Genomic DNA, 20,221 nt, shown 5'->3' with positions numbered 1-20,221 from the left:
GCTGGCTTGGAAAGGCTGGCTTGGAAGGGATCCTGACCAGTACTTGCATCACCGCTGGCTGCGAAACATGCAGTACACATACTAGTCCTGCGCAACGTGACGTATACTTGTAAACCCACAATGCATACAGCATGGTAATTAATGCACATGTTGAAAGTCGAAGAATTTCTCCAACACAGCTGCTGGAGAGTGGACTGTGCTTCATCACGATCTGCGGCATTATTTGGCTGCGGGCTATCAAAATGTCCGAAACAAATGTGGATGCTGTGTGCGGGTCTACAGGCTACCCTGGAGGTTGGAGAGGGCCCATGTTTCAGAGTTTCTACTCCGTTTTCCGCAGATGGTTGCTAATAGTTCTTGCGTTAATTAGGTCCTACGGTCCTCGTATGGAGTATTGCCTGCCGACTTACTGAGTACGAGCGAGCAGACCGACGAGCACGACTGGCAAGCGCTGGCGATGTCTGCTTCTCGGAGGAGGGAGCACAACGGTGTACGCTATGCCGACACAACGATGACGACGACTGGGGGAGTGCAAGCTGTAACAACCAACTTCCCTTGCTCGCAGCAGCAGCAAAATAGGTTGCCGCCATCCGTGAGTACTTACGGAGTACACCTTAACCAAAACACGCGAGTTTTCCTGTACTTGTACTCCGTACCATGCATGTATGCTTACTCGTATTTACGGATTATTCCATGTCGATCTCATACTGATAAGTATATGTAATGGTGCCACACACACACACTACAACTACAGGTAGTTAGTGCTCACCACCACGCCGGGCATACTGCTGCAACGGGCACTTTGATGATCGCTTCCCAATTCTAACCGCGTTCAACACGACGACCGCCCTTTCCATCACAGACCTATAGATATGCTAATGCTCCTATTTCTCCATTATCCTTTCTACAGCTTCCCGTCCTCTTGGCATTATGATATCGGCATTGGAAAGGCCAAATCCGAATTAGTCATCAGCCCAGAGAATCAAATCAGGAAGTATACCTAGTAAGTACATGCAAGTATTAATTACTTGGTAGGTCTCACTTCCTCTAACCTGTATTCTCTAACATATAAGTGCACATACTGTACTTGTAGTGCTCCGTATTAACACAACAGTGGCGAATCTCGTAATATTCGTTTGTACACATCAATGCGAAATATACCAAAATGTAGGCGTACATGTACAAATCACTACCTTGACGCTATCGTACCTACTCAAGTACGTGGGGTAAGTAAGTACTAGGTACTGGCACTCGTCATCGCTCGTACGAGCACGACACCCGTCAGAGTAACGCCGACTTGTCATGTGGGCCGCCGCCCCTTCCTCGCCTCCTTCATCAACCACGTTTCCACCGTCTGATTCGTACTTTGCACGACTCGAACCGATTTCCCCCTCCCTTTCCACGAGTTACCACCTTACTTGGGCGGTGACCATCTGCCTACCATCGACGGTCGACCCAAGGATCTCCTTTCTGCTGCCACGGGGTCAATGCAAAGCCAAGTCGACCGCGGTACGACTGAATCAACGTCATGGTGGCTAGTCGCACCTTTCGGCCCGAGACTGGGCCTGCCGAGTATATATACAGAATACCCGTATGCCAGTCTCAGGGCCAGGAGAGGCCAGAAGGGACCAGAAGAGACCAAAAGAGGCCAGGAGAGAGCGGACCCGGACCGGAACGAGCTCAAGGCTGAGTGAACAAGCATACGGCAGTCTCGAAAATCACCAAGTGAATTTGACGTCCTCTGCCGAGACATTTCAACCTGCACCCTCCATCTCCATGCTCTCCCCCATCGCCGACCCCTCTTTCCAAAACCCAAGCCGAATCAGCCAGCCAACCGGGAGCGGCGAGCAAGATGCCGTGGCCGACCTGGTTGACGTGGTATAAGAAGCCCGAGTACCGTGACATCAAAGAGTATTCGACTGCCGTCGGCTCCGGAACGCGTTCCTTCAGCCCTGATGGACGTGGTGGCATGATCCCCAGCCAACTCAAGCTGGAACGAGTGCTTGAGAATAAGACATGTAAGGAAGCCGCGAGGGACGCCAGTTCGTGACGGAGGTAGCACCGTTGACCCAGCTAACAACTTGCGTCCCCCTCCAGGCAGTCCCATGTCCCTTTTTGATTTCTACATGTACCTGAAACATATAGAGTACTCCGAGGAGAACCTCGAATTCTACATCTGGTACGTCCTGCTCCTGCCCACCCACCCCTACACTGCTGCAGGATGGAGGATGGGCCTCGGAAATCCAAAGTTGACGAGGGCAAACGGGCAGGTACAAGGACTTCGAGCGAAACCATGACGCTGCTCGAATGGAAAGGGAAGGAAATGGTGGAAACCATGGTGCTTCCCGGGGGTTCGCCGATGGCGCTCCAGTGGTGCCAGGTGCCAATCCTCGAGCGCCGTCAGTGAAGTCGTCGGCAGGTTCGTCATGGCCTTTCGCTCCCGCGCCTGTTGCTCCGCACGCTGACCAGTGACACGGGTCAGATGAGGCTGGCGAGGCAAACGCTGTTCTGAACCGGATCGCATGGCTTCTCGGCTCCGGCGCGCCATGCACACAGGCTTCCAAGTGCCAGAGTACCCGAGGCAGCCATCGTCCTTTGCCGTCCAGAACCGGACATGGGCAGGAGATGCTTCTCGCCTCCGACGCCTCGTCGAGCACCAGCACCACGACCCTGGCACCGGCAAGCTCGGAATCTGCCTGCGGCGAGGAGCTCACCGAGCTCGGCGTCATCAGCCGCACTTTCCTTCGCCCCGGCGCACCCAAGGAGCTGAATATCCCCCCGGCCCTACGCTCCAAGGCGCTCGCCGGTTTGCAGGCCTCCGACCCAGGACACCTCCGTCCCGTTGCCGACCACGTCTATCAGCTGCTTCGGACCTGCTCGCACCGTAACTTTGTCCGCCTCGGCGTCTCCAACGGCACTTTTGAGACGATATGCGTCGCCACGGGCCTTGGCATCTTCCTCACTCTCGCCGGCTTCCTCAGCGTTCTGCTATTCGCTTTCGTCCCCCATCGCGCCTACCACTCGTCCTGGACCGTGCTTGGTGCCTGGCCCATGTGGTCGATAGGCATGAGCCTCATCATGTCTGGTCTGCGAGGCAGCTGCTTCTTCCTCTTGCTCTTTTCGCGCCGTCAACCGTTGCCCTGGGAGCGCTTCACCGACGCCGAGATGGGCGCGACACAACGCCGGGGACTGTTGCGTCTGCTATCTCGCCTCATGATCTTTGACCGCAAGTTTCGCGTCAAGGATGTTCATCTTCGCCATCTGCAGCACAAGATTGTCGTCCAGAGCCTCGTTGCCGGCGCCTCCTTCGCCACCTGCAGCGCCTTGCTCTTCATTTTCTTGCCCGTCTGGTCGAACTCGTCGTAACTCGCGGGCAGTTCCGCCCCATCCTTGGGGTCCGAGTCGAAACGGGCAGCGACAGAGAGGCACATCCAGGGGCGAGGAAGGGACGGATGCCTTTGCACTTCCAATAGTACGCTTGCCTGTATGTTCCAACGTACGAAGGTGCTAGGCTGGCCTACTGCTGAGTGCCCTAACCCACCCAGACCGGCTGCTACCCTTCCGCCTACGAGCCGAACCTTTTTTGGGGTGCCGATAATATCCGGTGACGGCGGCAGTTCAAGAACCCCACCGAGCCGCTCTCGTTCGTGTTCAGCGGACGCCGAGAGCACAGGCAAGAAGGCATGTGATGATTCCACCCATCAGCCACGATTTTCTTCACTTCGACGTTGTTCTCGCACCGTAGAAACCTGGGTTGAATTATTTCAGGCAACCACCGCGCTGCCGCCGTCAGTTGCGTCGGATGGGACCCTCTCCCTCATCTGATACGACATGACTCCCCACAGCAGCTGCATGGCCACGATCCTTTCATGGGTGTCGAACAAATCATACCACGGGCTTCGCCACGCCTGTACCTTGCCCCAGCTTCGGCCGGAAGCGTCCGGTTCGGGGGAGCCGTCCAAGACGTCGAGTAGTCGTAGTGGCACCCGAAAGCGCAGCAAGGAAATGTGGTGAAAGAGCGAACTCACCACGAACACATCGTCATGATCGGCTCCCTGAGCCTTGCCGATCGTCTCGTACTTGACCTTGCGGTCCCAACAGGTGGATGGCGGCCGCACCATGCGGTAACTGTCATATATGGACATGTTCCTACGCGACTTCTTCACCACCTTCGCGAGCGGCCCGTCTCGGCCAGCCGGGCCGCCATCTTCGTCAGCTCGGACCGAGATTACGTCAACCTCACGGCCGATAGGGCCGCCTTGACCGCCGCCCCATCTAGGCTTGGAAGTCCACCACGCACCCTCGCCGAACCGCCTCTCCGCTCTGCCCTCGCGCGCTCGGTGTTGAGCCGTCACGAGCGCTGCCGTCACTTCTCGAGCAAGATCCAGGGACTGGTCCGTTCCGACATCCGGCGACGTGAAAGTTACTGTTGGTCTGACGCTGACGGCGGCGACCGGCCCATACATCAGGCCAGCTCGGGCGGCCTCACGGCTCGTGGGGCTCTGGAAAATGAAGTGGCAGTGGCAAGCCGTATACGACTTGCGCTGGTCGGGACCAGGGGGCGAGTTCAAGTGGAGCCGAGGTTCGACGCGAGACATGGAGACGTTGCACCCAAAGTCGTAGGCAACGAGCTTCACAAAGGCTGCGACGAGGGTTTGGCGGAATTCTGCGGGCATGGACTGACCGCAGGATGTTCGAGAGGTGGGAGGTGTTTCCGGGCCTTTTCCGGCCTCGGACTCTGCTTCATTTCTTGCCGCCGATTCCTCGGGCGTAGTTGCGACGGCGGCCAAGGGCTCCGTCTCCGGTGGCGGACGAGCGGGGTCATCCCAGTAGACGGTGAAGAGCTCGAGGCAGCGGAAGAATTCGTAGGCGTTGCCGAGGCGAGCCTGCGTGCTGCCTTTGGGGGCTGGCAGTCTTCTCACGGTGCGAAATGCGTCCTCGTTCTTGTTCGCAAGTTCTCTTTTGCGCTCCAGATAGACTTGGCAGCCGGGAGACAAGCCACCGGTGCTCAGCGGTCGGAGAGTTGCATGGTTCTCGTCTCGGGATTCGTCCGGCGTCAGCTGATCCCATCGACGAAAGTCTGGGGTATATGACCGATCGGGGACGAGGTCCTCGATTGCCGCATCGAGCTTCAATTCGAGGCCGATGGCGGCGAAGCCAACGGGACCCAGGGCAATAGTGGACCGGCCTACCTGGGCCAGGAGGCTTGGCAGCGACGGTGAAGGGGCATTTGCGTCTGGCTGGTAGCGGGGAAGGTTGATGGGCGTCGGCGGCGGAAGGTCCTTGGGGTCCAGGGCAGGTTGCGAGTGCAAATTCACTGCGGAACAAAAAAAATCAGTTGGATGTTATTCACTTCGCAGCCCCATTCACACCACGAAAAAGTGAAAGATTGCGAGAGACGACTGGGAGGCACAAAGAGAGGAAAGGAACAGCCGATGACAAGCCGCTTGGATTGTCAGGCTGGGGCGTCTGCCAGATGGAGATGGTTGAGTCTGGTCCTGGCTCGTGGGGGTTGGCAGCGGCCCGGCGGAATAGACAAACGTGACCTACCCAAGGTGGGGAAGGATCCAAACATGGTCCGAGAAGATGAGCGCCCTATTCGAGTCTGTTGCTAATCGACAACGTTGACGATGAGCTATGCCGAGCAGTCGATGCACATATCTCCTAGGCAGGAAGAAGCAAGCAGCCGGCAGCAGAAGCGGAGACAACCGAGCCGCTGGACAGTGACGAAGCAGCTGGGTGCAAGCTATGACGAGCAGAGTGCAGAATGCAAGGTGGAATGAGAAGAGCGTCCAGAAGCGTAGAGAGCAGGGAACCAGGAGCAGGGAGCAGAGAGCAGAGAGTGCAGAGGACCAAGCAGTGAAAAGAGAGCGTTGGTGATGGTGGAGAGGGCAGGCGTTGGTGGCGTCAGTACGCGATCGGCATGGCACACGAGTGATGGCACGACTAAAGGCTGGGTGCCGAGTGGAATGAATTCATGCCCAGCGTCGGACCAGCAGCTGGTTCTGCAGCTCGTCAACCCCTGACGTGAACAGCTCCTTGGAAGAGCTCCTCGAATCGATGGTCGGAGGTCGGGTCGGGGCGCGGGGATGACAGGTGGGAAGGGTTTCTAGCCAGGGGCACTTGAAATACACACAGCCCGATGCCGTAAAGGTACCTGCCAGGCCGTGCTTCATAGTAGCCTTTCATGTGGGGCTCCCCCCTGTCGCGCTACGGTTCTGCAGCAAGCAAGTAATTACAGTACAGTGCACATACGGCAAGTTCATGTACTCACAGCTACATGTAACGCACAGCACAGCACAACACATACAATACAAGCACATGTACTTTCTCGGACTGAAGGAGTCGTATTATTGCCTCTAGTACTATAATTTTCTCCGTACAGGTAGTCTGCGAGTCGGCAGTTGGCAATGGCATGCTGTGATGTCTTGCATTAGAAAAAGTAAGTATGAAAGTGTACTCCGCACTCCGTATTATACAGTAATATATGGAGTACTGTAAGTATTATTGACCATATACCTAACTATAATAGGAACTACAAAGGTAAATTTGGCAGAACTACTCCGTATTCGTACATCTACTACCGTCTTCGTAAATGGTGTCTACTTTTCTTCCATAAAAGTGCAACTACTGTACAAAACAATACACGCATTCATATGATGGATACTACCAGTTTACTTCCCTCGTCCAGTACAAGATGTTGAGCTTGCAATGAAACTTCCGTCGATACTCTTGTTCAATCATGTTGTATAAATACTTTTCTGTCAATACCTACCCTAGCAGGCACAATACGCTCTCGTTCGATACTTGGGATTATCAGTACGGGAACCCCACTTGGTACCCTGTTTGGAAGCTAACCGGGCCCAGTGCGCCGACCTAAACTCTGGGGTGGAAAACTTGCAACAAATCGTAATCCTCGTACACTTGCTCGAATTGCCGGCGCTTGGCAGAGCTCGCTCTCTCCCTCCCTCTCTCACAAACTGGACACGAGGCATTGCGAATCATGGACGAGAATTCGAAGAAGAGAAAGCAAGGGGGTGACCGCGGTTCTGGCTCCGGAGCAAAGAGAAGCAAAGTGAGCAGCAGTCTTCGCAGTCTTCACGATGCCCCCAACCACACATCCATCAACACCGTTTTCCTGACCGTATACATGACAGGGCGGCAGTGGAGGCAAGTGGAAGACTCCGCATCAAAAGGACAAAATGGCTAGCAAAACGGACATGGGAAAGACGCTCACCGTCGGTGATGAAGGCATATGGGTCACCTTTGCGAGGGGCATGGGAACGAAGGCGGTGCGGGAATTCAAAGCGCTCTGCGCCGAGGTATGAGCCATGTACCCACGACGGCAGCCCGGTGATGCCGTGTTGACCAGACCCTCGGGTGCAGTACGGAGAGCAGCTATACGGCTTCGCCCAACCCCGCGTCGACAGCTCGGACGTCGAGGGCAGGGAAAGTGGTGATATTGAACAAGCCATCCGGAAAGAGCTCAGCATGATCAAGGAGAAGGAGAAGCCGACATCGATGCAGCCCTTCACGCCCATTTCGACCGCCGTCGAGTGCCTCTTCTTCATGAAGACGACGAAGCCAGTGGACCCTGGCAGCTTCGCCCGCAAGATCTGCGAAGATGCCAGAGACTGTCCCAACCCGATGCAGCGCAAGTGCAAGTACATCAACAGGCTGACGCCAGTCTTCGACACGGACAAAGCGACGGAGAAGGGAATCCTCCGAGTGGCACGAACGGTACTGTCGCCGTGGTTCACCCTGACGGATGCTTCGAACGCGGAGCCGAGCGAGGCTGCCGAGTTGGTGACGGACGAGCCGGGTCCAGCTTATACGGTACGCCTGTCCCCGGGCGCGACGTAGAGTGGAAGCTTACCATGGGCGCACCCACATAGTATGCGATTCGGCACCACGTTCGGAACCATGCAGTCTTCAAGTCGGAGGAGATCATCAAAATGGTTGCCGGCCTTGTCGATCCAAGACATAAAGTCAACCTAGGAAAGCCGGACAAGGTCATTCTCGTCGAAGTATTCCAGGTATGTGGGATGCGCCTCGGCCCAAGCTCAAGCAGCCGGCGAGTCTCGACCCTTCACTGACCACCAAGCAAGCTCTTCTGCGGCATCTCCGTCGTCGACAGCGAGGAGTGGGAGGCTCTCAAGAGGTACAACGTAAATGCGCTATACACAATGTCGCCAGAGGACAAGGTCGGCGCGTCCGAAGCACAAGCGACAGAGGGGACAAAATCCGCCGATGCCAACGAGGAATAAATCATCGGTCGTTCATCGCCCCTAGGCAATCAACAATTGATCCAATCGGCTTCTGCTTCACATGGCGGGGTGGAGACGACAGAGACGCCGACGCCAGAGCTAGGCGATGACGCTGTCTCGACGAGAAAGACAGCAAAGCTCGTTCTGCGGCCTGTCTGTGCCTGCATGAAGAATGCTTGATTTCCTGATCCCGAGGATGCCTCATTGTTGCAAAAAGGGGACCTTCGGGACAGCGTCGAAGAGCGAGCTCAGCCCAACGAAGAGGCAGCACCTCGGGCCAAAACCATCACAGCCAGATTATGCGGCCATCGGTGGCAAGAAAAAGCGTGGTACAGTACTTACGGACAGCGGATAATCTGTTCAAACTTGTACGGGCGCTGCAGGGCCACCTCTGACGCCCTGGGCGGGAATATCGGAACCTTCGCTGGACCACCAGGTTGCCCTCCCTCGTCAATGGCCCTCTCGCCGCCAACTGGCTTCTTGCCGTTCACTTTCTCCAGTTCCATTGTGCCCGTCATCTTCATCTCTTGGGAGCTGGAGTCCCATCATGCCAAGGATGTTGCCCGCAGGACCAGCCACCCCCGCCTGACCTCTGAAACTCTCCAGGAGGTTGCGCGCCAGGTTGTAATTGATGTCTACTTCATCGTCGCCGTCCTCATTCGGCTGCATTCCGTCCTGTCCAGCATCCTCTGACGAGCTGCACAGGACACGCTGCTGGCTAGGTACTGCATCAAGTTTGAGCGCTCCCTGCTCCCTTAATTCGGCTTCCATTTGCGATGAGAGCTCTTGAATGCGGGTTTCGTCCTCATTGGAAGACCTGGCGTTCGCTTTGGAAATTCGCTCTGGTTTCTTTCCATTGGACGGTTGTGGCATTCCCATCATCTCACGCATGATTCGCGAGAAAGCGTCCTCATCGAGGCTGACCTCCTTGTCTTCGTAATCACTGCCATCCGCAACGCTATCGTCGTCGTCGTCGTCGTCGTCATCGTCATCATCATCTTCGTTGGCGTCATTCATTTCCACGCCGTCCAATCCTGCTTTCTCGTCGTTGAGAAAGGCCTCGAATCGCGACACAATCGTCTCGAGGTCGGTGTTGGACCGAGTGTCGCCATGTCCCCGAGCGCCACGGCCATGCCTGTCACGCAGCTCACGCTCAAAGTCCTCAAAATTGATGTCCATCCATGCTTCATCGTCGTCACGACCAGCGTCCTGCCAGGAACAGATCTCCTCGTCTGTGGGCAGCGCAGCATGGGACCCCTCTAGCTCGTCTAGTAGAGTTGCTAGTTGACGCACAACCCTGCTCTTGCTCTTGCTTGCGCTGGAAGTTAGCATTTCGAAACCGCAAGTCAGCTTCATGCCGATTTCTAGCTTTGCCATGCTTTTCACGTCATCAATGACGGCCGTTTGCATGGGCTTTTGCCAACTAGGTGGTGGCTCGAAGCGCTGCGACTTGAGCTGCGCGAAAAGCACCTTGCTGAACCGAACGCTTGCCGTTACCAGGTCGTCCGGGGGAAACACCGGCGATGGAGACAAAATCGTTTTCAGGGAAAAGGCGTCTCTGACGTAGAAGGATTCTACCGCTGGCGAAAGGGATTCTGGAAGGGAATGCAGGACGGAGACGAGCTTCCGTGGAATGGTGATGGTAGAATGATGGGTAGAATCATGAATCTGCGCAGGATATTTTCCCAGGCGAAAGAATGCTTCAGATTCGATCATGGGTGAATGAAGCAGCAGATTAGCTTTCGACTGGAGAAAGTTGACGGCGTCAGGCAAGGAAATAGAGCGACTAGAGGCCGAATTCGAGTCGTCGCTGGGGATTATGAGCAGCTTTCCCTGATGAATCCATACTCGGTTCTCATCCATCTCGGGGTCCAGCCACTTCGGGAGCACGTTGGCGGCTTCAATGAGAAGAAACTCCCCGTCGGCATCACTCACACGTACCCAGAGCTGCGGATGAGACCTGGACAGCTCGCGCAGCATGTATACGATAAGCCATTCGTCTCCGACAGCGTCACCGTAGTCTGTAGTGCCGTAAAGATACTTCAAACCTTCTCCATGTTGAAAAGTCAGCGATCCTGATACAGGAGCTAGGTTGACTGCATGGTAACGTACCATCACTGCCTTTGAGTTCAAGATTAAATTCTTCGCGCTGCCAGATATAATCACTTGTCAAAGAGCAAGAGAGATTCATGGCATACTTGCGAAGAGCCTCGAGATCTTGCAGACATTTTTGGCCATCAGCCGTTCCATCGAGGAGGAACAGGAGGTATTCGGCGCTGTTTTCGGCAAGCTGATTTCCACCTGTTGCGTTGTTCCCGCCTATGGAGAATGCGTCTCCGGCGCAATCAGCCATTATGTTGATGCGTCGTAAGGATGCGATATGCGTATGTGAACCCAAATTTCAATGGCATTGGTGGCAAGTTGTATTCAGCAGAGCTTGAGCGATGTTGACGAATCAGTGTTGCAAAGTTGATGAGAAAACGACTTGCAAGTCCAGTCGAGCGTGCACAGTGGCCGATGGTAGTGGTAATTATAAGTAATGGTACTTGTACTACAGTGTACTAGTGTACTGTAAGTACAGTAAGTAGGTCCCTAGGGGCCCTTAATAGAATGGCACACAGGGTGGGGGGGGGCAGTGGCGGGGTTTATAGCCTTGGTCCCCAGAGCAATTATGACAAACGCGTCTTCCCAGTGGTTATTAGTTAGGAGACGCGTATATTCTTCCCTCATCCACCCCACTTCACCCTGTGCCCGTCATCCTGTTTTCTGGTGAAGACTTCATCCACATCCGGCACCCGAATCGGCTCACTGCATTTTTCGTCACCGAACAGGGCGTGAAACTGCTGAAGCGGCTGCGGCGCGCCCGCCATGGCACCACCAAAGCGAACCCGGCGTGCCGAAAGTGGCCATGACCGTGAACAGCAGGCTATGGACCCAGCGGGAGCTCGTTCCTTGAGTTCCAAAAATGCACCATCGGTGAGCTCCCTCTTCATTTACTCCAGCGTCTATCCTCCTATTGTCTGACCATCTTATGGTTACGGCAGAGGAAACGAGCACGGATATCGCTCGACGGACCGGCACGACATGCCTCGGCGAATCATCACGCCGACGACACATCGAGCTCGGATGACGACAACGAAGATGAGCTGCACCCTCCTGCCTCCCCGCCGCAGACCCAGTACGAGCTCATGAGAGACGCCGGTTTTGTCCACCTGCAGCACATCGAGATGGACGACTGGCACGCCACGCAGAAGCTGAAGCGGAGGCCGACCAACCTCGGCGACAACATGGTTGCCGAGAGCGGCATCATAGAGAGCGTTACCTGTTACAATTTCATGTGCCATGAGCGTCTTCATGTCGAGCTCGGTCCGCTCATTAATTTCATAGTCGGCGAGAATGGCAGCGGCAAGAGTGCCGTCTTGACCGCCCTGACTCTTTGTCTCGGCGGCAAGGCCAGTGACACAAATAGAGGCGGCAGTCTCAAGTCCTTTGTCAAGGAGGGCCGGGAACACGGCAGCCTCGTCGTCAAGATAAAAAACGCCGGTACCGATGCCTATCAACCCGACATTTACGGCCAGAGCATCATCGTCGAACGTCACTTCTCCAAGTCTGGCAGCAGCGGCTTCAAGATCAAGACCGAGCATGGTCGCGTCATTTCCACAAAGAAACAAGAGGTCGACGAGATATCGGAATGGTATGCCCTGCAGATGGGTAACCCTTTGACCGTTCTGTCGCAGGACAACGCCCGCCAATTCCTCAACTCGGCCACGCCGGCGCAAAAGTACAAGTATTTCGTCTCTGGCGTCCAGCTGGAGCAGTTAGACAACGACTACAAGATCTCCCAAGACACTCTGGACAAAACTCTGATTCTTCGCGATGACCTGGACGAAAAGATCGGCCATGTCAAGAAGGAGATGGAAGAGGCCCAGCGGCTCGCCGAAACGGTGCAAAAGAACCACAGCCTCCGCGAGAAAGCGAGGCATTACCGGAACCAGTTGGTCTGGTCGCAAGTCGTCGAGCAGGAAAGGGAACTTGACCGTCGCACCAACGACTTGTCCATCCGAGCCGAGCGCATCTCGCAGGTCGAAACCGAGCGCGACGAGCTGAGCAAAGCCCTCCTCGAGGCCCAAGAAAAGCTGGAGCGGGCAAAGGCGGATCGAGAGGCGCTTAGTCAAGCGCCGTTTGAAGAGAAGATCGCCGCCGCCGAGGCGGCGTTTCAAAAGGCAAAGAAGGAACTAACAGAGATCCACCGGGAAGAACGAGACGCGCACGGCCGTCTCAAGACAATACGAACGGAGATTGAAGCGTCCGAGGCGAAGATACGGGAAGAGGAACAGCGTCTTCACGAATCGAGTGGATCGGCGAGAGTCGAGAAGGAGGCCGAGCTGTCCGAAGCGACGGAGAAGGAGGCGACTGTTCGAGCCCAGATTACCGAGAAGACTGAACAGATACCCTTGCTGAACTCGAAGCTGGAAGGGTCGAAGCAAATGTTGCAGAAGCAGAGGCAACTTCGAGACTTGAAACGGACAGAATTGTTGTCGGCCCAGCAAGGTGTTCAGGAGCTAGAGCAACGCGCCGGCTCCCCGTACGATGGTTTTCACCGCGACATTGTCAACCTAGTCAAAGCAGTGGCAAAAGCCGAAGGCTTCGATCACAAGCCTCTTGGGCCGCTTGGTGCCCACATCAAACTGCTCAAGCCCGAGTGGTCTGGCATCTTGGAGAGAACACTGGGCGACGCTTTGAACGCCTTTGTCGTGAGGAGCAAGCGAGACCAGTCGCGACTTTCCAGCCTCATGAAGCAGATTGGCGTCCAGAAGCAGCCTCCGGTCTACATCGCTTATGGCGGAGCGATCGACACGAGGAACCAGGAACCGGGAGAGGAGTTCGACACGATATTGCGCATCCTGGAATTTGACGATGAGATAATCCGGTCCCAACTCGTCATCAACAGCCAGATAGAGAAGGTGATCCTGGTCCAGGAGCGCGTCGAGGCCGAACGGCTCATGATCGATAGCGGCCCGCCCCACAACGTCATGGCCTGCCTCTGCTTCCACGATGGCAAGGGGAAACGAGGCCAAGGCCTGCGAATGACGAACCGAAACGGGACCATTGGCACTAGTCCGATCGTGACCGGCATGCTTCGACCCCGAATGCAGTCGGACTCGGCCCGGCAGCTGGTGCTGCAAAAGGAGAACCTCAAGCACCTCGGCCTCGAGCTGAGGGAGATCAACGGCGAGGAGCGAGTGGCGGGACAGACGGTCCAGAGGTGCCAGGAGGAACTGAGCGATCACACCAAGCAGCAAGCGGCGCTGATGAACCAGCTCCGGCGAACGCAGGCCGATGTTGAACGCATACAGATGGAGCTTGACGCCTTTGAAGGCGTCGACAGCCGCCTGGTCGCCCTTCGAGCCGAGGTGGGGGCCAAGAAAGCCGAGGAATCGCAGCTTGGCAACCAGTACGGCAACATGAGGCTGGAGAAGCGCGAGCTGAGTACCAAGTCGGAGGAGGCCAAGCGGAAGCTCGACGCCGAGCGGGCTGAACAGCACGCCTTTCATGCCGTGATCAGCAAAGCAGACGAGAAGATCCAAAGCCGGGAGTCGATGAGGCGCATCGCCGTGTCGAAAAAGAACGACGTCCACGAAAGGCTCGGCATCGAGATGGCGGAGCGGCGACGAGCCGAAGCGAAGACCAAGGAGAAGGCGGACGAGGTCGAGGACTTCATTCGCCAGGCCGAGGCAGTGGCTCCGGGCCGCGTTCACATCCCGGAAGGGGAAGATTACAAGAGCATCGAGAAGAAGTACGAGCGAATCGGGGAGCAGCTGGCTCAGCGGGAGGCCAGGCTCGGGGCGACCGATCAGCAGATCTACGACCGCGCGAACGACGCGAGAACGAAGTACGACGATGTGATGCAGCAAACGCGCGATCTCGACGAGACGATAGCATCGTTGAAGCGAGCAATCGGCCATCGGTTGCATCTCTGGCGACAGTTCCAACGACAGATCAGCGCTCGGATCCGGATTCAGTTCAACTACCTCCTGAGCGAGCGTGGTTTCCGAGGCAAAATCGACCTGGATCATGTGTCGAGGAAGGTCATCGTCCACATCGAACCGGACGAGACGAAGAAGAGCTCGACGGGGCGCAACACCAAGACGCTCTCCGGTGGCGAGAAGTCGTTTTCCTCCATCTGCATGTTGCTGTCGGTGTGGGAGGCCATCGGCTCGCCCATACGTTGCCTCGACGAGTTTGATGTTTTCATGGACAACGTGAACCGGGCGATCAGCACAAACATGCTGGTAAGCCACGGCGAAGCCCGAGCTCGGAATGCCGATGGATGCTGACGGGAATAATCGCAGGTGGACGCCGCTCGGCGGTCGGTCTCGAGGCAGTACATTCTCATCACCCCCAATGCCATCGAGGGACGAGCCAAGATCGACAAGGACGTCAGGATTATTCGGTACGTACGCCCCGAAACACAAGCGCCATGCGCATGCCCTCCGAGCGTTTGCTGACGTGCCGCCATCGGCTAGCCTCACGGACCCTCGTCAGCGGACGCTGGTGTGATGACAGCATTCTTCCGGGAAATGGAGGAAGCATTTTGTATGCTCGGTCGAGGTACATGACGCCTTGGTTCCATGATGGTCTTTGGCGGCGTTGAGATATCCCAGGAAGGCCAAAGCGCATTGCCGTTGCCGCTACATGCCGGGGTCGAGCCGGATATGTACTCGTTTGTATTATGATTTCCACGGCTGTGCAGGCATAGATTACATGCAGACGAAAAGGGAGCGTCGCGGGCGTAAGAGGACAAGGAAATGCATGTCAGATGGGAGCGCCTTTGCTGCGCAACACGTTCACAGCCGCCGTGATTGTGAATCCCGTCCATTGACCCAGAGACCCAGCGATGCCGCCAAGGGTCTGGACTTCGTCCATCCTCCGGTCAAGAAATCTTCTAGTTTCTGCGAAATCGCGGGACTTGTCGTTGGTCATGAACAGCTCGGTGGTGCTATATACCACGGACAGAGAAGCGCGTTTCCTGTACCAGGAAGCGTCAGTTGACTTGTCGCCGGCGAGAAAGCATATTTCATCGGCGAGTCGAGCCAGCTCGTTGAGAGAAGCGGGGAGGTGACTGGGGTGCGCCATGACGGCGAGTGCCTGGGATGAGACAAAATTTCACGGTTAGCGAGAACGGCGAGGCTGGGTGGTGGGCGAGGGTGCAAAGACGTGAAGACCAACCTCTTGCCACCAATGGATTGTGTCTTTGTTTGCCATGAGTCGAGCCCATGTCAGAGCTGAAAGCCTACCGTCGAGACTAACGGCCAGCGTAGACTGAGCCTGCGATTGGAGCTTGGCATCGTCGAACAGCTGGCGGGATTGCGATGCTAGGCTCCGGCGCTGGGTGACGAGGTGATAGTGGATGAGGCTGAAGGGAGAGTACGACAGGACGCTTGGGCTTATGTCCAAGAAGCCAGCATCGCGAGCTCCGAGGCCGAGAGCACGCTGCGAGAAGCCGTGCTCAGGGACGTGGCGGTAGGCGGCGGCGAGAATGGCATCCTCGACAGCGCCAAACGGCGTCTCGGTCGGCGGGCATTCGTTGGAGTGGAAGAATCTTCGGCCGGCTGCGGAGCAACGGGCTGCTCTTTGGTAGGTGTGAGCGACCAGCACCCGACGGGGGGACGGTATGCCCCTCGAACAAAGCGGTGGCATGTTGCGATGTAGGGGCCGAGAGGTTTGGCTCAGGAACAAAAGTTGACCTGCGGTGCGGCGTGGTAGGTAATGATGAGCTTCCAGTACTCTGTACAGTGCTTGTGGTAAGTATAATTAGTGCACACACAGTACGAACGACATGTACGGAGTACTGTAAGTACAACTGCTCCGTAAGTGCACCTAATTTTTAAGTACGAGCCCACACAAGGGCGCGAGCGTTACGTAACGCGGCCGTGGATGCTACTTACAGTACAGGACCGAGTACTTACAAGTACTGTACTTACACGTAGTTCAAGTACTGTATTAATGGCGAATGTGCCAAGTAGGTATTACCTAGTAGCACGCAGTAGTACGGAGTGCCCAATAGTATTAGCAGGAAATACAGGTACAAGCACCTGCTTCGCGCAGTTTGGTGTGCTGTATTGGTGCAATACTTAGGTACCTAGTACCTAAAGGTACCTGGTAGTACCGTACAACTACTTACAGCACTGTCCAGGTCCTGTAAGTACTGTCGGTGTCTAATCCGTACAGCAGAGTGCTAGGTAGTTGCATACTAACTCGTGCTCTCAAGGTAACTCTGCTTATACAGTACAAGTACAGTACGCTTCAAAGCAACGTCACGGGCGACTGAACTGAGTGGGATTGATTATATGTTGACCTCGAAAAGCTTGCTCATCAGCTTGGTTCGAGGAAATAATAGATGATCCATCTCGCCATACTCCGTACATGTACACGTACTGTACTTAAGCAAGGACTTACGGAGCAATTCAGTGTACTCAAGGTGCAAGTACTCGCGGGTACCCTCCGTGGCTAATGTTAAGTAGGTAGTGGCGTGTTTTGAAATTCTGCTGCGCCACTGTTGGTGACGTCCAGTATAAATAGAATTCATGTCATCAGATGTATGCGTTCATCTGGTCCTTTTGTTTTTCATAACAATTGCCTTCGCATCGTGTTCAGTTGAGTCCAGCATCTCCCTTTTTAGCAGTGAAGTAGACATGCATCTCGGTTGGAATATTCATGTCATGTATGTCTCACCCTTCATCTCTAGAGATAACTAGCAGACCTGCGTGCACTTGCGTGCTCGTGTCAAGGTCCATCAGAATGAAGGCCTCAGCTCACTGTGCTGCGGCTCTAAACGCGTCCTCGGGCCATTAATTCATCGACGTGAATGAGTGAATGCGAATTTCCGTCAGCGGGCATCAAGGTCGAGACATTGTCAGTAATCCGGTATACTTACATATGACTACCTGTCCACTTGCATGCAAGTGATATGTAAGTAATACTCCGTACTCCGTGCATGTACATGTAATTGCTACTTACTGATCATACGTTAATGCCCTCGACCTGCCTCATTCCCCAACCTAGGCAGCCACTTTAGTGGTATTAAGAGCGGTCATCGACCAGCCCGCCTCCCCCCTCCCTGTGCAGCTACTCCTTTCTGCTCAAACTTTCCGCTCAACTGCTGCTTGCTTTTCCTCCGGATTTAATCACGAGCTGCGAAGCTTGCAACCGCAGCCCGTCACCGCCGACAAACCGTCATCTTTCACCGCTGCTTTCGCCAGCCAGTTTCATCCGGCGTACGATCCCAAGATGAGTCGACCACCCGGCATGTTGGATGAATCCAATCCGTATCCCTACATGACCCGCAATGAGATCGAGGCTCTCATCGCCGGCGGGCGCAAGATCGTCCTATTTCGAGAATTCGTTCTCAAAGTCGACCCATGGCTTCCGTACCATCCAGGTGGTGACAAGGCCATACTGCACATGGTAGGGAGGGATGCCACGGCCGAGATTGAAGCGTAGGTGACGCCTACCCCGACACCCCGTTCTCGGCTCCGCGTGGATGCAAAGGTTGACCCGTGGGCGCTGCGTCCCCCACCTCTGCGCAGTCTGCACTCCGAGGAAGCGACGAAGCAGATGCTGCGATATCGAATCGGCAGGGTGCCAAGGCCGTGGAAGAACTTTACCCCTCCGCTCCAGGGTGGCCTCTTCCGGACCAGGGCCGAGTTGGAGAACATCGACGGCGCCGAGGACGATGACGAGGAAGACGACGACGACGACGACGACGACGACGACGACGACGACGGCAACCATGTTGACAATGCGAGGGCGTGGACGGAATCGAGCTCCCCCACATCCAAATCTCCCTCGCCGACATTCGACTGCAATGGCAAGACACTCCGACAGCGTCGCAACAACGGCAGCGTCGCCATGTCGTCCAGCCCTTCCTCCGTCTGTTCGGAGCCGACGACTACCGACGCTGCCATCGACGGCATGTCGTACCTCGACGCCGTGACGCGCGAGAATATTAGCCTAGACCTTGAGAGGTACCCAAACCCCGACCTGGAGACGCAAGCACGCATACTCGCCAAATATCAGCACCTTCACCAGCGGCTGTGGGACGAGGGCTTGTATCGATGCGACCCGATGGCGTATGCGTCCGATTGCTGCCGGTACCTTGGCTCCTTTCTGCTGATGCTGCTCTGCCTGCGCTTGGGCCAGTATGCTCTCGCCGGTCTCTGCCTGGGCTTCATGTGGCACCAGCTGGTCTTTGCCGCCCACGACGCAGGCCACATGGGCATCACGCACGGCTACCAGATGGACAGCATCATCGCCATCATCATCGCAGACTTCATCGGTGGCCTCTCCATGGGATGGTGGAAGCGCAATCACAACGTCCACCACATCGTGACCAATGCCCCCGAGCATGACCCCGACATCGAGCACATGCCACTCTTTGCCGTATCGCATCGCCTGCTGGGCAATCTCCGATCCACATATTACGACCGCCTGATGGAGTTCGACGCCGTGGCCAAGGTTCTGCTGAGGATCCAGTCCTGGACTTACTATCCATTTCTGGCATTCGGCCGCTTCAACCTCTACTTCCTATCCTGGGACCATCTCCTCGCCAACAGAGGGCCCAAGAAGGGACCGGGAGCTTGGCATCGATGGCTCGAGCTTCTGGGCCAGCTCTTCTTTTGGTCGTGGTTCGGCTACGGCATCGTGTACAAGACGATCCCGGACGGATGGTCTCGCTTCGTCTTCGTCATGGTCAGCCACATCGCCTCGTCGCCGCTGCATGTGCAGATCGTCCTCTCGCACTTTGCCATGAGCACGTCTGACCTTGGCCCGCAAGAGTCCTTTCCACAAAAAATGCTCCGGACAACGATGGATGTCGATTGCCCCCCGTGGCTTGACTTCATCCACGGCGGATTGCAGTTTCAAGCCATTCATCACCTGTTTCCACGAATACCGCGCCACAATCTTAGGAAGGCTCAGGGCATGGTGCAGGAGTTTTGCAACGACACGGGCATACCTTACGCCCTGTACGGATTTGCGGATGGCAACAAGCAGGTGCTGGGGCGCCTCTCAGAGGTATCGAGGCAAGCAGCCATTCTAGCCAAGTGCCAGAGAGCCATTGTCACCAAGGGCAGTGCTTCTCGGCACGCTTCCGAGTGATGAATTCACCATGCGTTTCTAATCGATGCTCCGGGCTTCGACGATGATCATTTTACCAATCGGACATGACCCGGTGCAGCAACGCATTTGAGTGATGAAGTATACCGTGCTTGGCCATGATGGTTACGATGCTCATAATACCAATGCCCAACATCTGCTGTAGCAACTGATGCAGTCGAATTACATTTGTTCGGCACAGCTCTCAACACCGATGGTAAACCTGATGACTTGATTGAGCGTGGAGCATGCATCACCCATCCTTAACCAGCGATTCTGTGGACACGATGATGGTCACAGTGGAGTGCAGCTTGGACGGCATCTAATTGCTTTACACCATGCTGTCACTACATGTTTGGCGTAGGGCTTGCCATTACCAGAACATTTTGCAAAATGAGATACATGCTTAGCTAAGTACATGGAAATGATCAATATGGGTCAATATGGGTATACATGTCAACTGATATCCCGCACCTGATATCCCGCACCTGATATCTCGCACCTGATATCCCGCACCTGATATCCCGCACCTTTGTTCATCGTCGAGGCCGCAAGCAGCTGTGGCAATATTTGTATTCAACTTGTCAAGAACAGCCCCGATTGCTACCTTTGGTGAGTCTCGTGAGTTTCAGCATCAGTGTCTACCAGAAGAAAGTATGGTCATATGTTGAGATGGTATTGCGCTCGGCTGGGGTTCGCCATTGGCAGAAAGAGTATTGCTATGGGTAGAGCCGGCCTCACCGGAGACAGAGTCGGTGTCGCCAGAGGCGAGAGGGTTATTTCCATGGGTGAAATCG

The 20,221-nt window shown here is 55.5% G+C and overlaps 7 protein-coding genes across 7 annotated transcripts; 4 read left to right on the top strand and 3 right to left on the bottom strand.

Moving 5' to 3' along the window:
* Positions 1–1,852: 1,852 nt before the first annotated feature.
* On the top strand, positions 1,853–3,366 carry DCS_01861 (uncharacterized protein; the record flags this gene model as incomplete). The annotated part of the gene is made up of 4 exons (XM_040799192.1): positions 1,853–2,018; positions 2,098–2,179; positions 2,271–2,419; positions 2,483–3,366. 4 exons carry the CDS (start codon positions 1,853–1,855, stop codon positions 3,364–3,366), a joined length of 1,281 nt encoding a protein of 426 aa, XP_040660075.1.
* Positions 3,367–3,764: 398 nt separating this feature from the next.
* Positions 3,765–5,575, bottom strand: DCS_01860 (uncharacterized protein; the record flags this gene model as incomplete). The annotated part of the gene is made up of 2 exons (XM_040799191.1): positions 3,765–5,317; positions 5,551–5,575. 2 exons carry the CDS (start codon positions 5,573–5,575, stop codon positions 3,765–3,767), a joined length of 1,578 nt encoding a protein of 525 aa, XP_040660074.1.
* A 1,428-nt stretch (positions 5,576–7,003) lies between these two features.
* On the top strand, positions 7,004–8,267 carry DCS_01859 (THUMP domain-containing protein; the record flags this gene model as incomplete). The annotated part of the gene is made up of 5 exons (XM_040799190.1): positions 7,004–7,075; positions 7,158–7,322; positions 7,387–7,836; positions 7,896–8,036; positions 8,109–8,267. The coding sequence occupies 5 exons, from the start codon at positions 7,004–7,006 to the stop codon at positions 8,265–8,267; spliced, it is 987 nt and encodes a 328-aa protein (XP_040660073.1).
* Positions 8,268–8,717: 450 nt separating this feature from the next.
* DCS_01858 (uncharacterized protein) lies at positions 8,718–10,382 on the bottom strand (the record flags this gene model as incomplete). The annotated part of the gene is made up of 1 exon (XM_040799189.1): positions 8,718–10,382. The coding sequence occupies one exon, from the start codon at positions 10,380–10,382 to the stop codon at positions 8,718–8,720; it is 1,665 nt and encodes a 554-aa protein (XP_040660072.1).
* Positions 10,383–11,135: 753 nt separating this feature from the next.
* On the top strand, positions 11,136–14,828 carry DCS_01857 (RecF/RecN/SMC; the record flags this gene model as incomplete). Its single annotated transcript, XM_040799188.1, has 4 exons — positions 11,136–11,243; positions 11,312–14,560; positions 14,621–14,721; positions 14,795–14,828. The coding sequence occupies 4 exons, from the start codon at positions 11,136–11,138 to the stop codon at positions 14,826–14,828; spliced, it is 3,492 nt and encodes a 1,163-aa protein (XP_040660071.1).
* A 255-nt stretch (positions 14,829–15,083) lies between these two features.
* Positions 15,084–15,968, bottom strand: DCS_01856 (ubiquinone biosynthesis protein COQ9 precursor; the record flags this gene model as incomplete). Its single annotated transcript, XM_040799187.1, has 2 exons — positions 15,084–15,416; positions 15,498–15,968. The coding sequence occupies 2 exons, from the start codon at positions 15,966–15,968 to the stop codon at positions 15,084–15,086; spliced, it is 804 nt and encodes a 267-aa protein (XP_040660070.1).
* A 1,590-nt stretch (positions 15,969–17,558) lies between these two features.
* Positions 17,559–19,427, top strand: DCS_01855 (Fatty acid/sphingolipid desaturase; the record flags this gene model as incomplete). Its single annotated transcript, XM_040799186.1, has 2 exons — positions 17,559–17,767; positions 17,858–19,427. The coding sequence occupies 2 exons, from the start codon at positions 17,559–17,561 to the stop codon at positions 19,425–19,427; spliced, it is 1,779 nt and encodes a 592-aa protein (XP_040660069.1).
* Between the last annotated feature and the right edge of the window lie 794 nt (positions 19,428–20,221).

Source organism: Drechmeria coniospora, chromosome 01 (genome assembly GCF_001625195.1).
Source record: "Drechmeria coniospora strain ARSEF 6962 chromosome 01, whole genome shotgun sequence".
NCBI classification, from domain to species: domain Eukaryota; kingdom Fungi; phylum Ascomycota; class Sordariomycetes; order Hypocreales; family Ophiocordycipitaceae; genus Drechmeria; species Drechmeria coniospora.
Note: the sequence above shows the minus strand (reverse complement) of the source record. Positions and strands in the feature narration are given on the sequence as shown.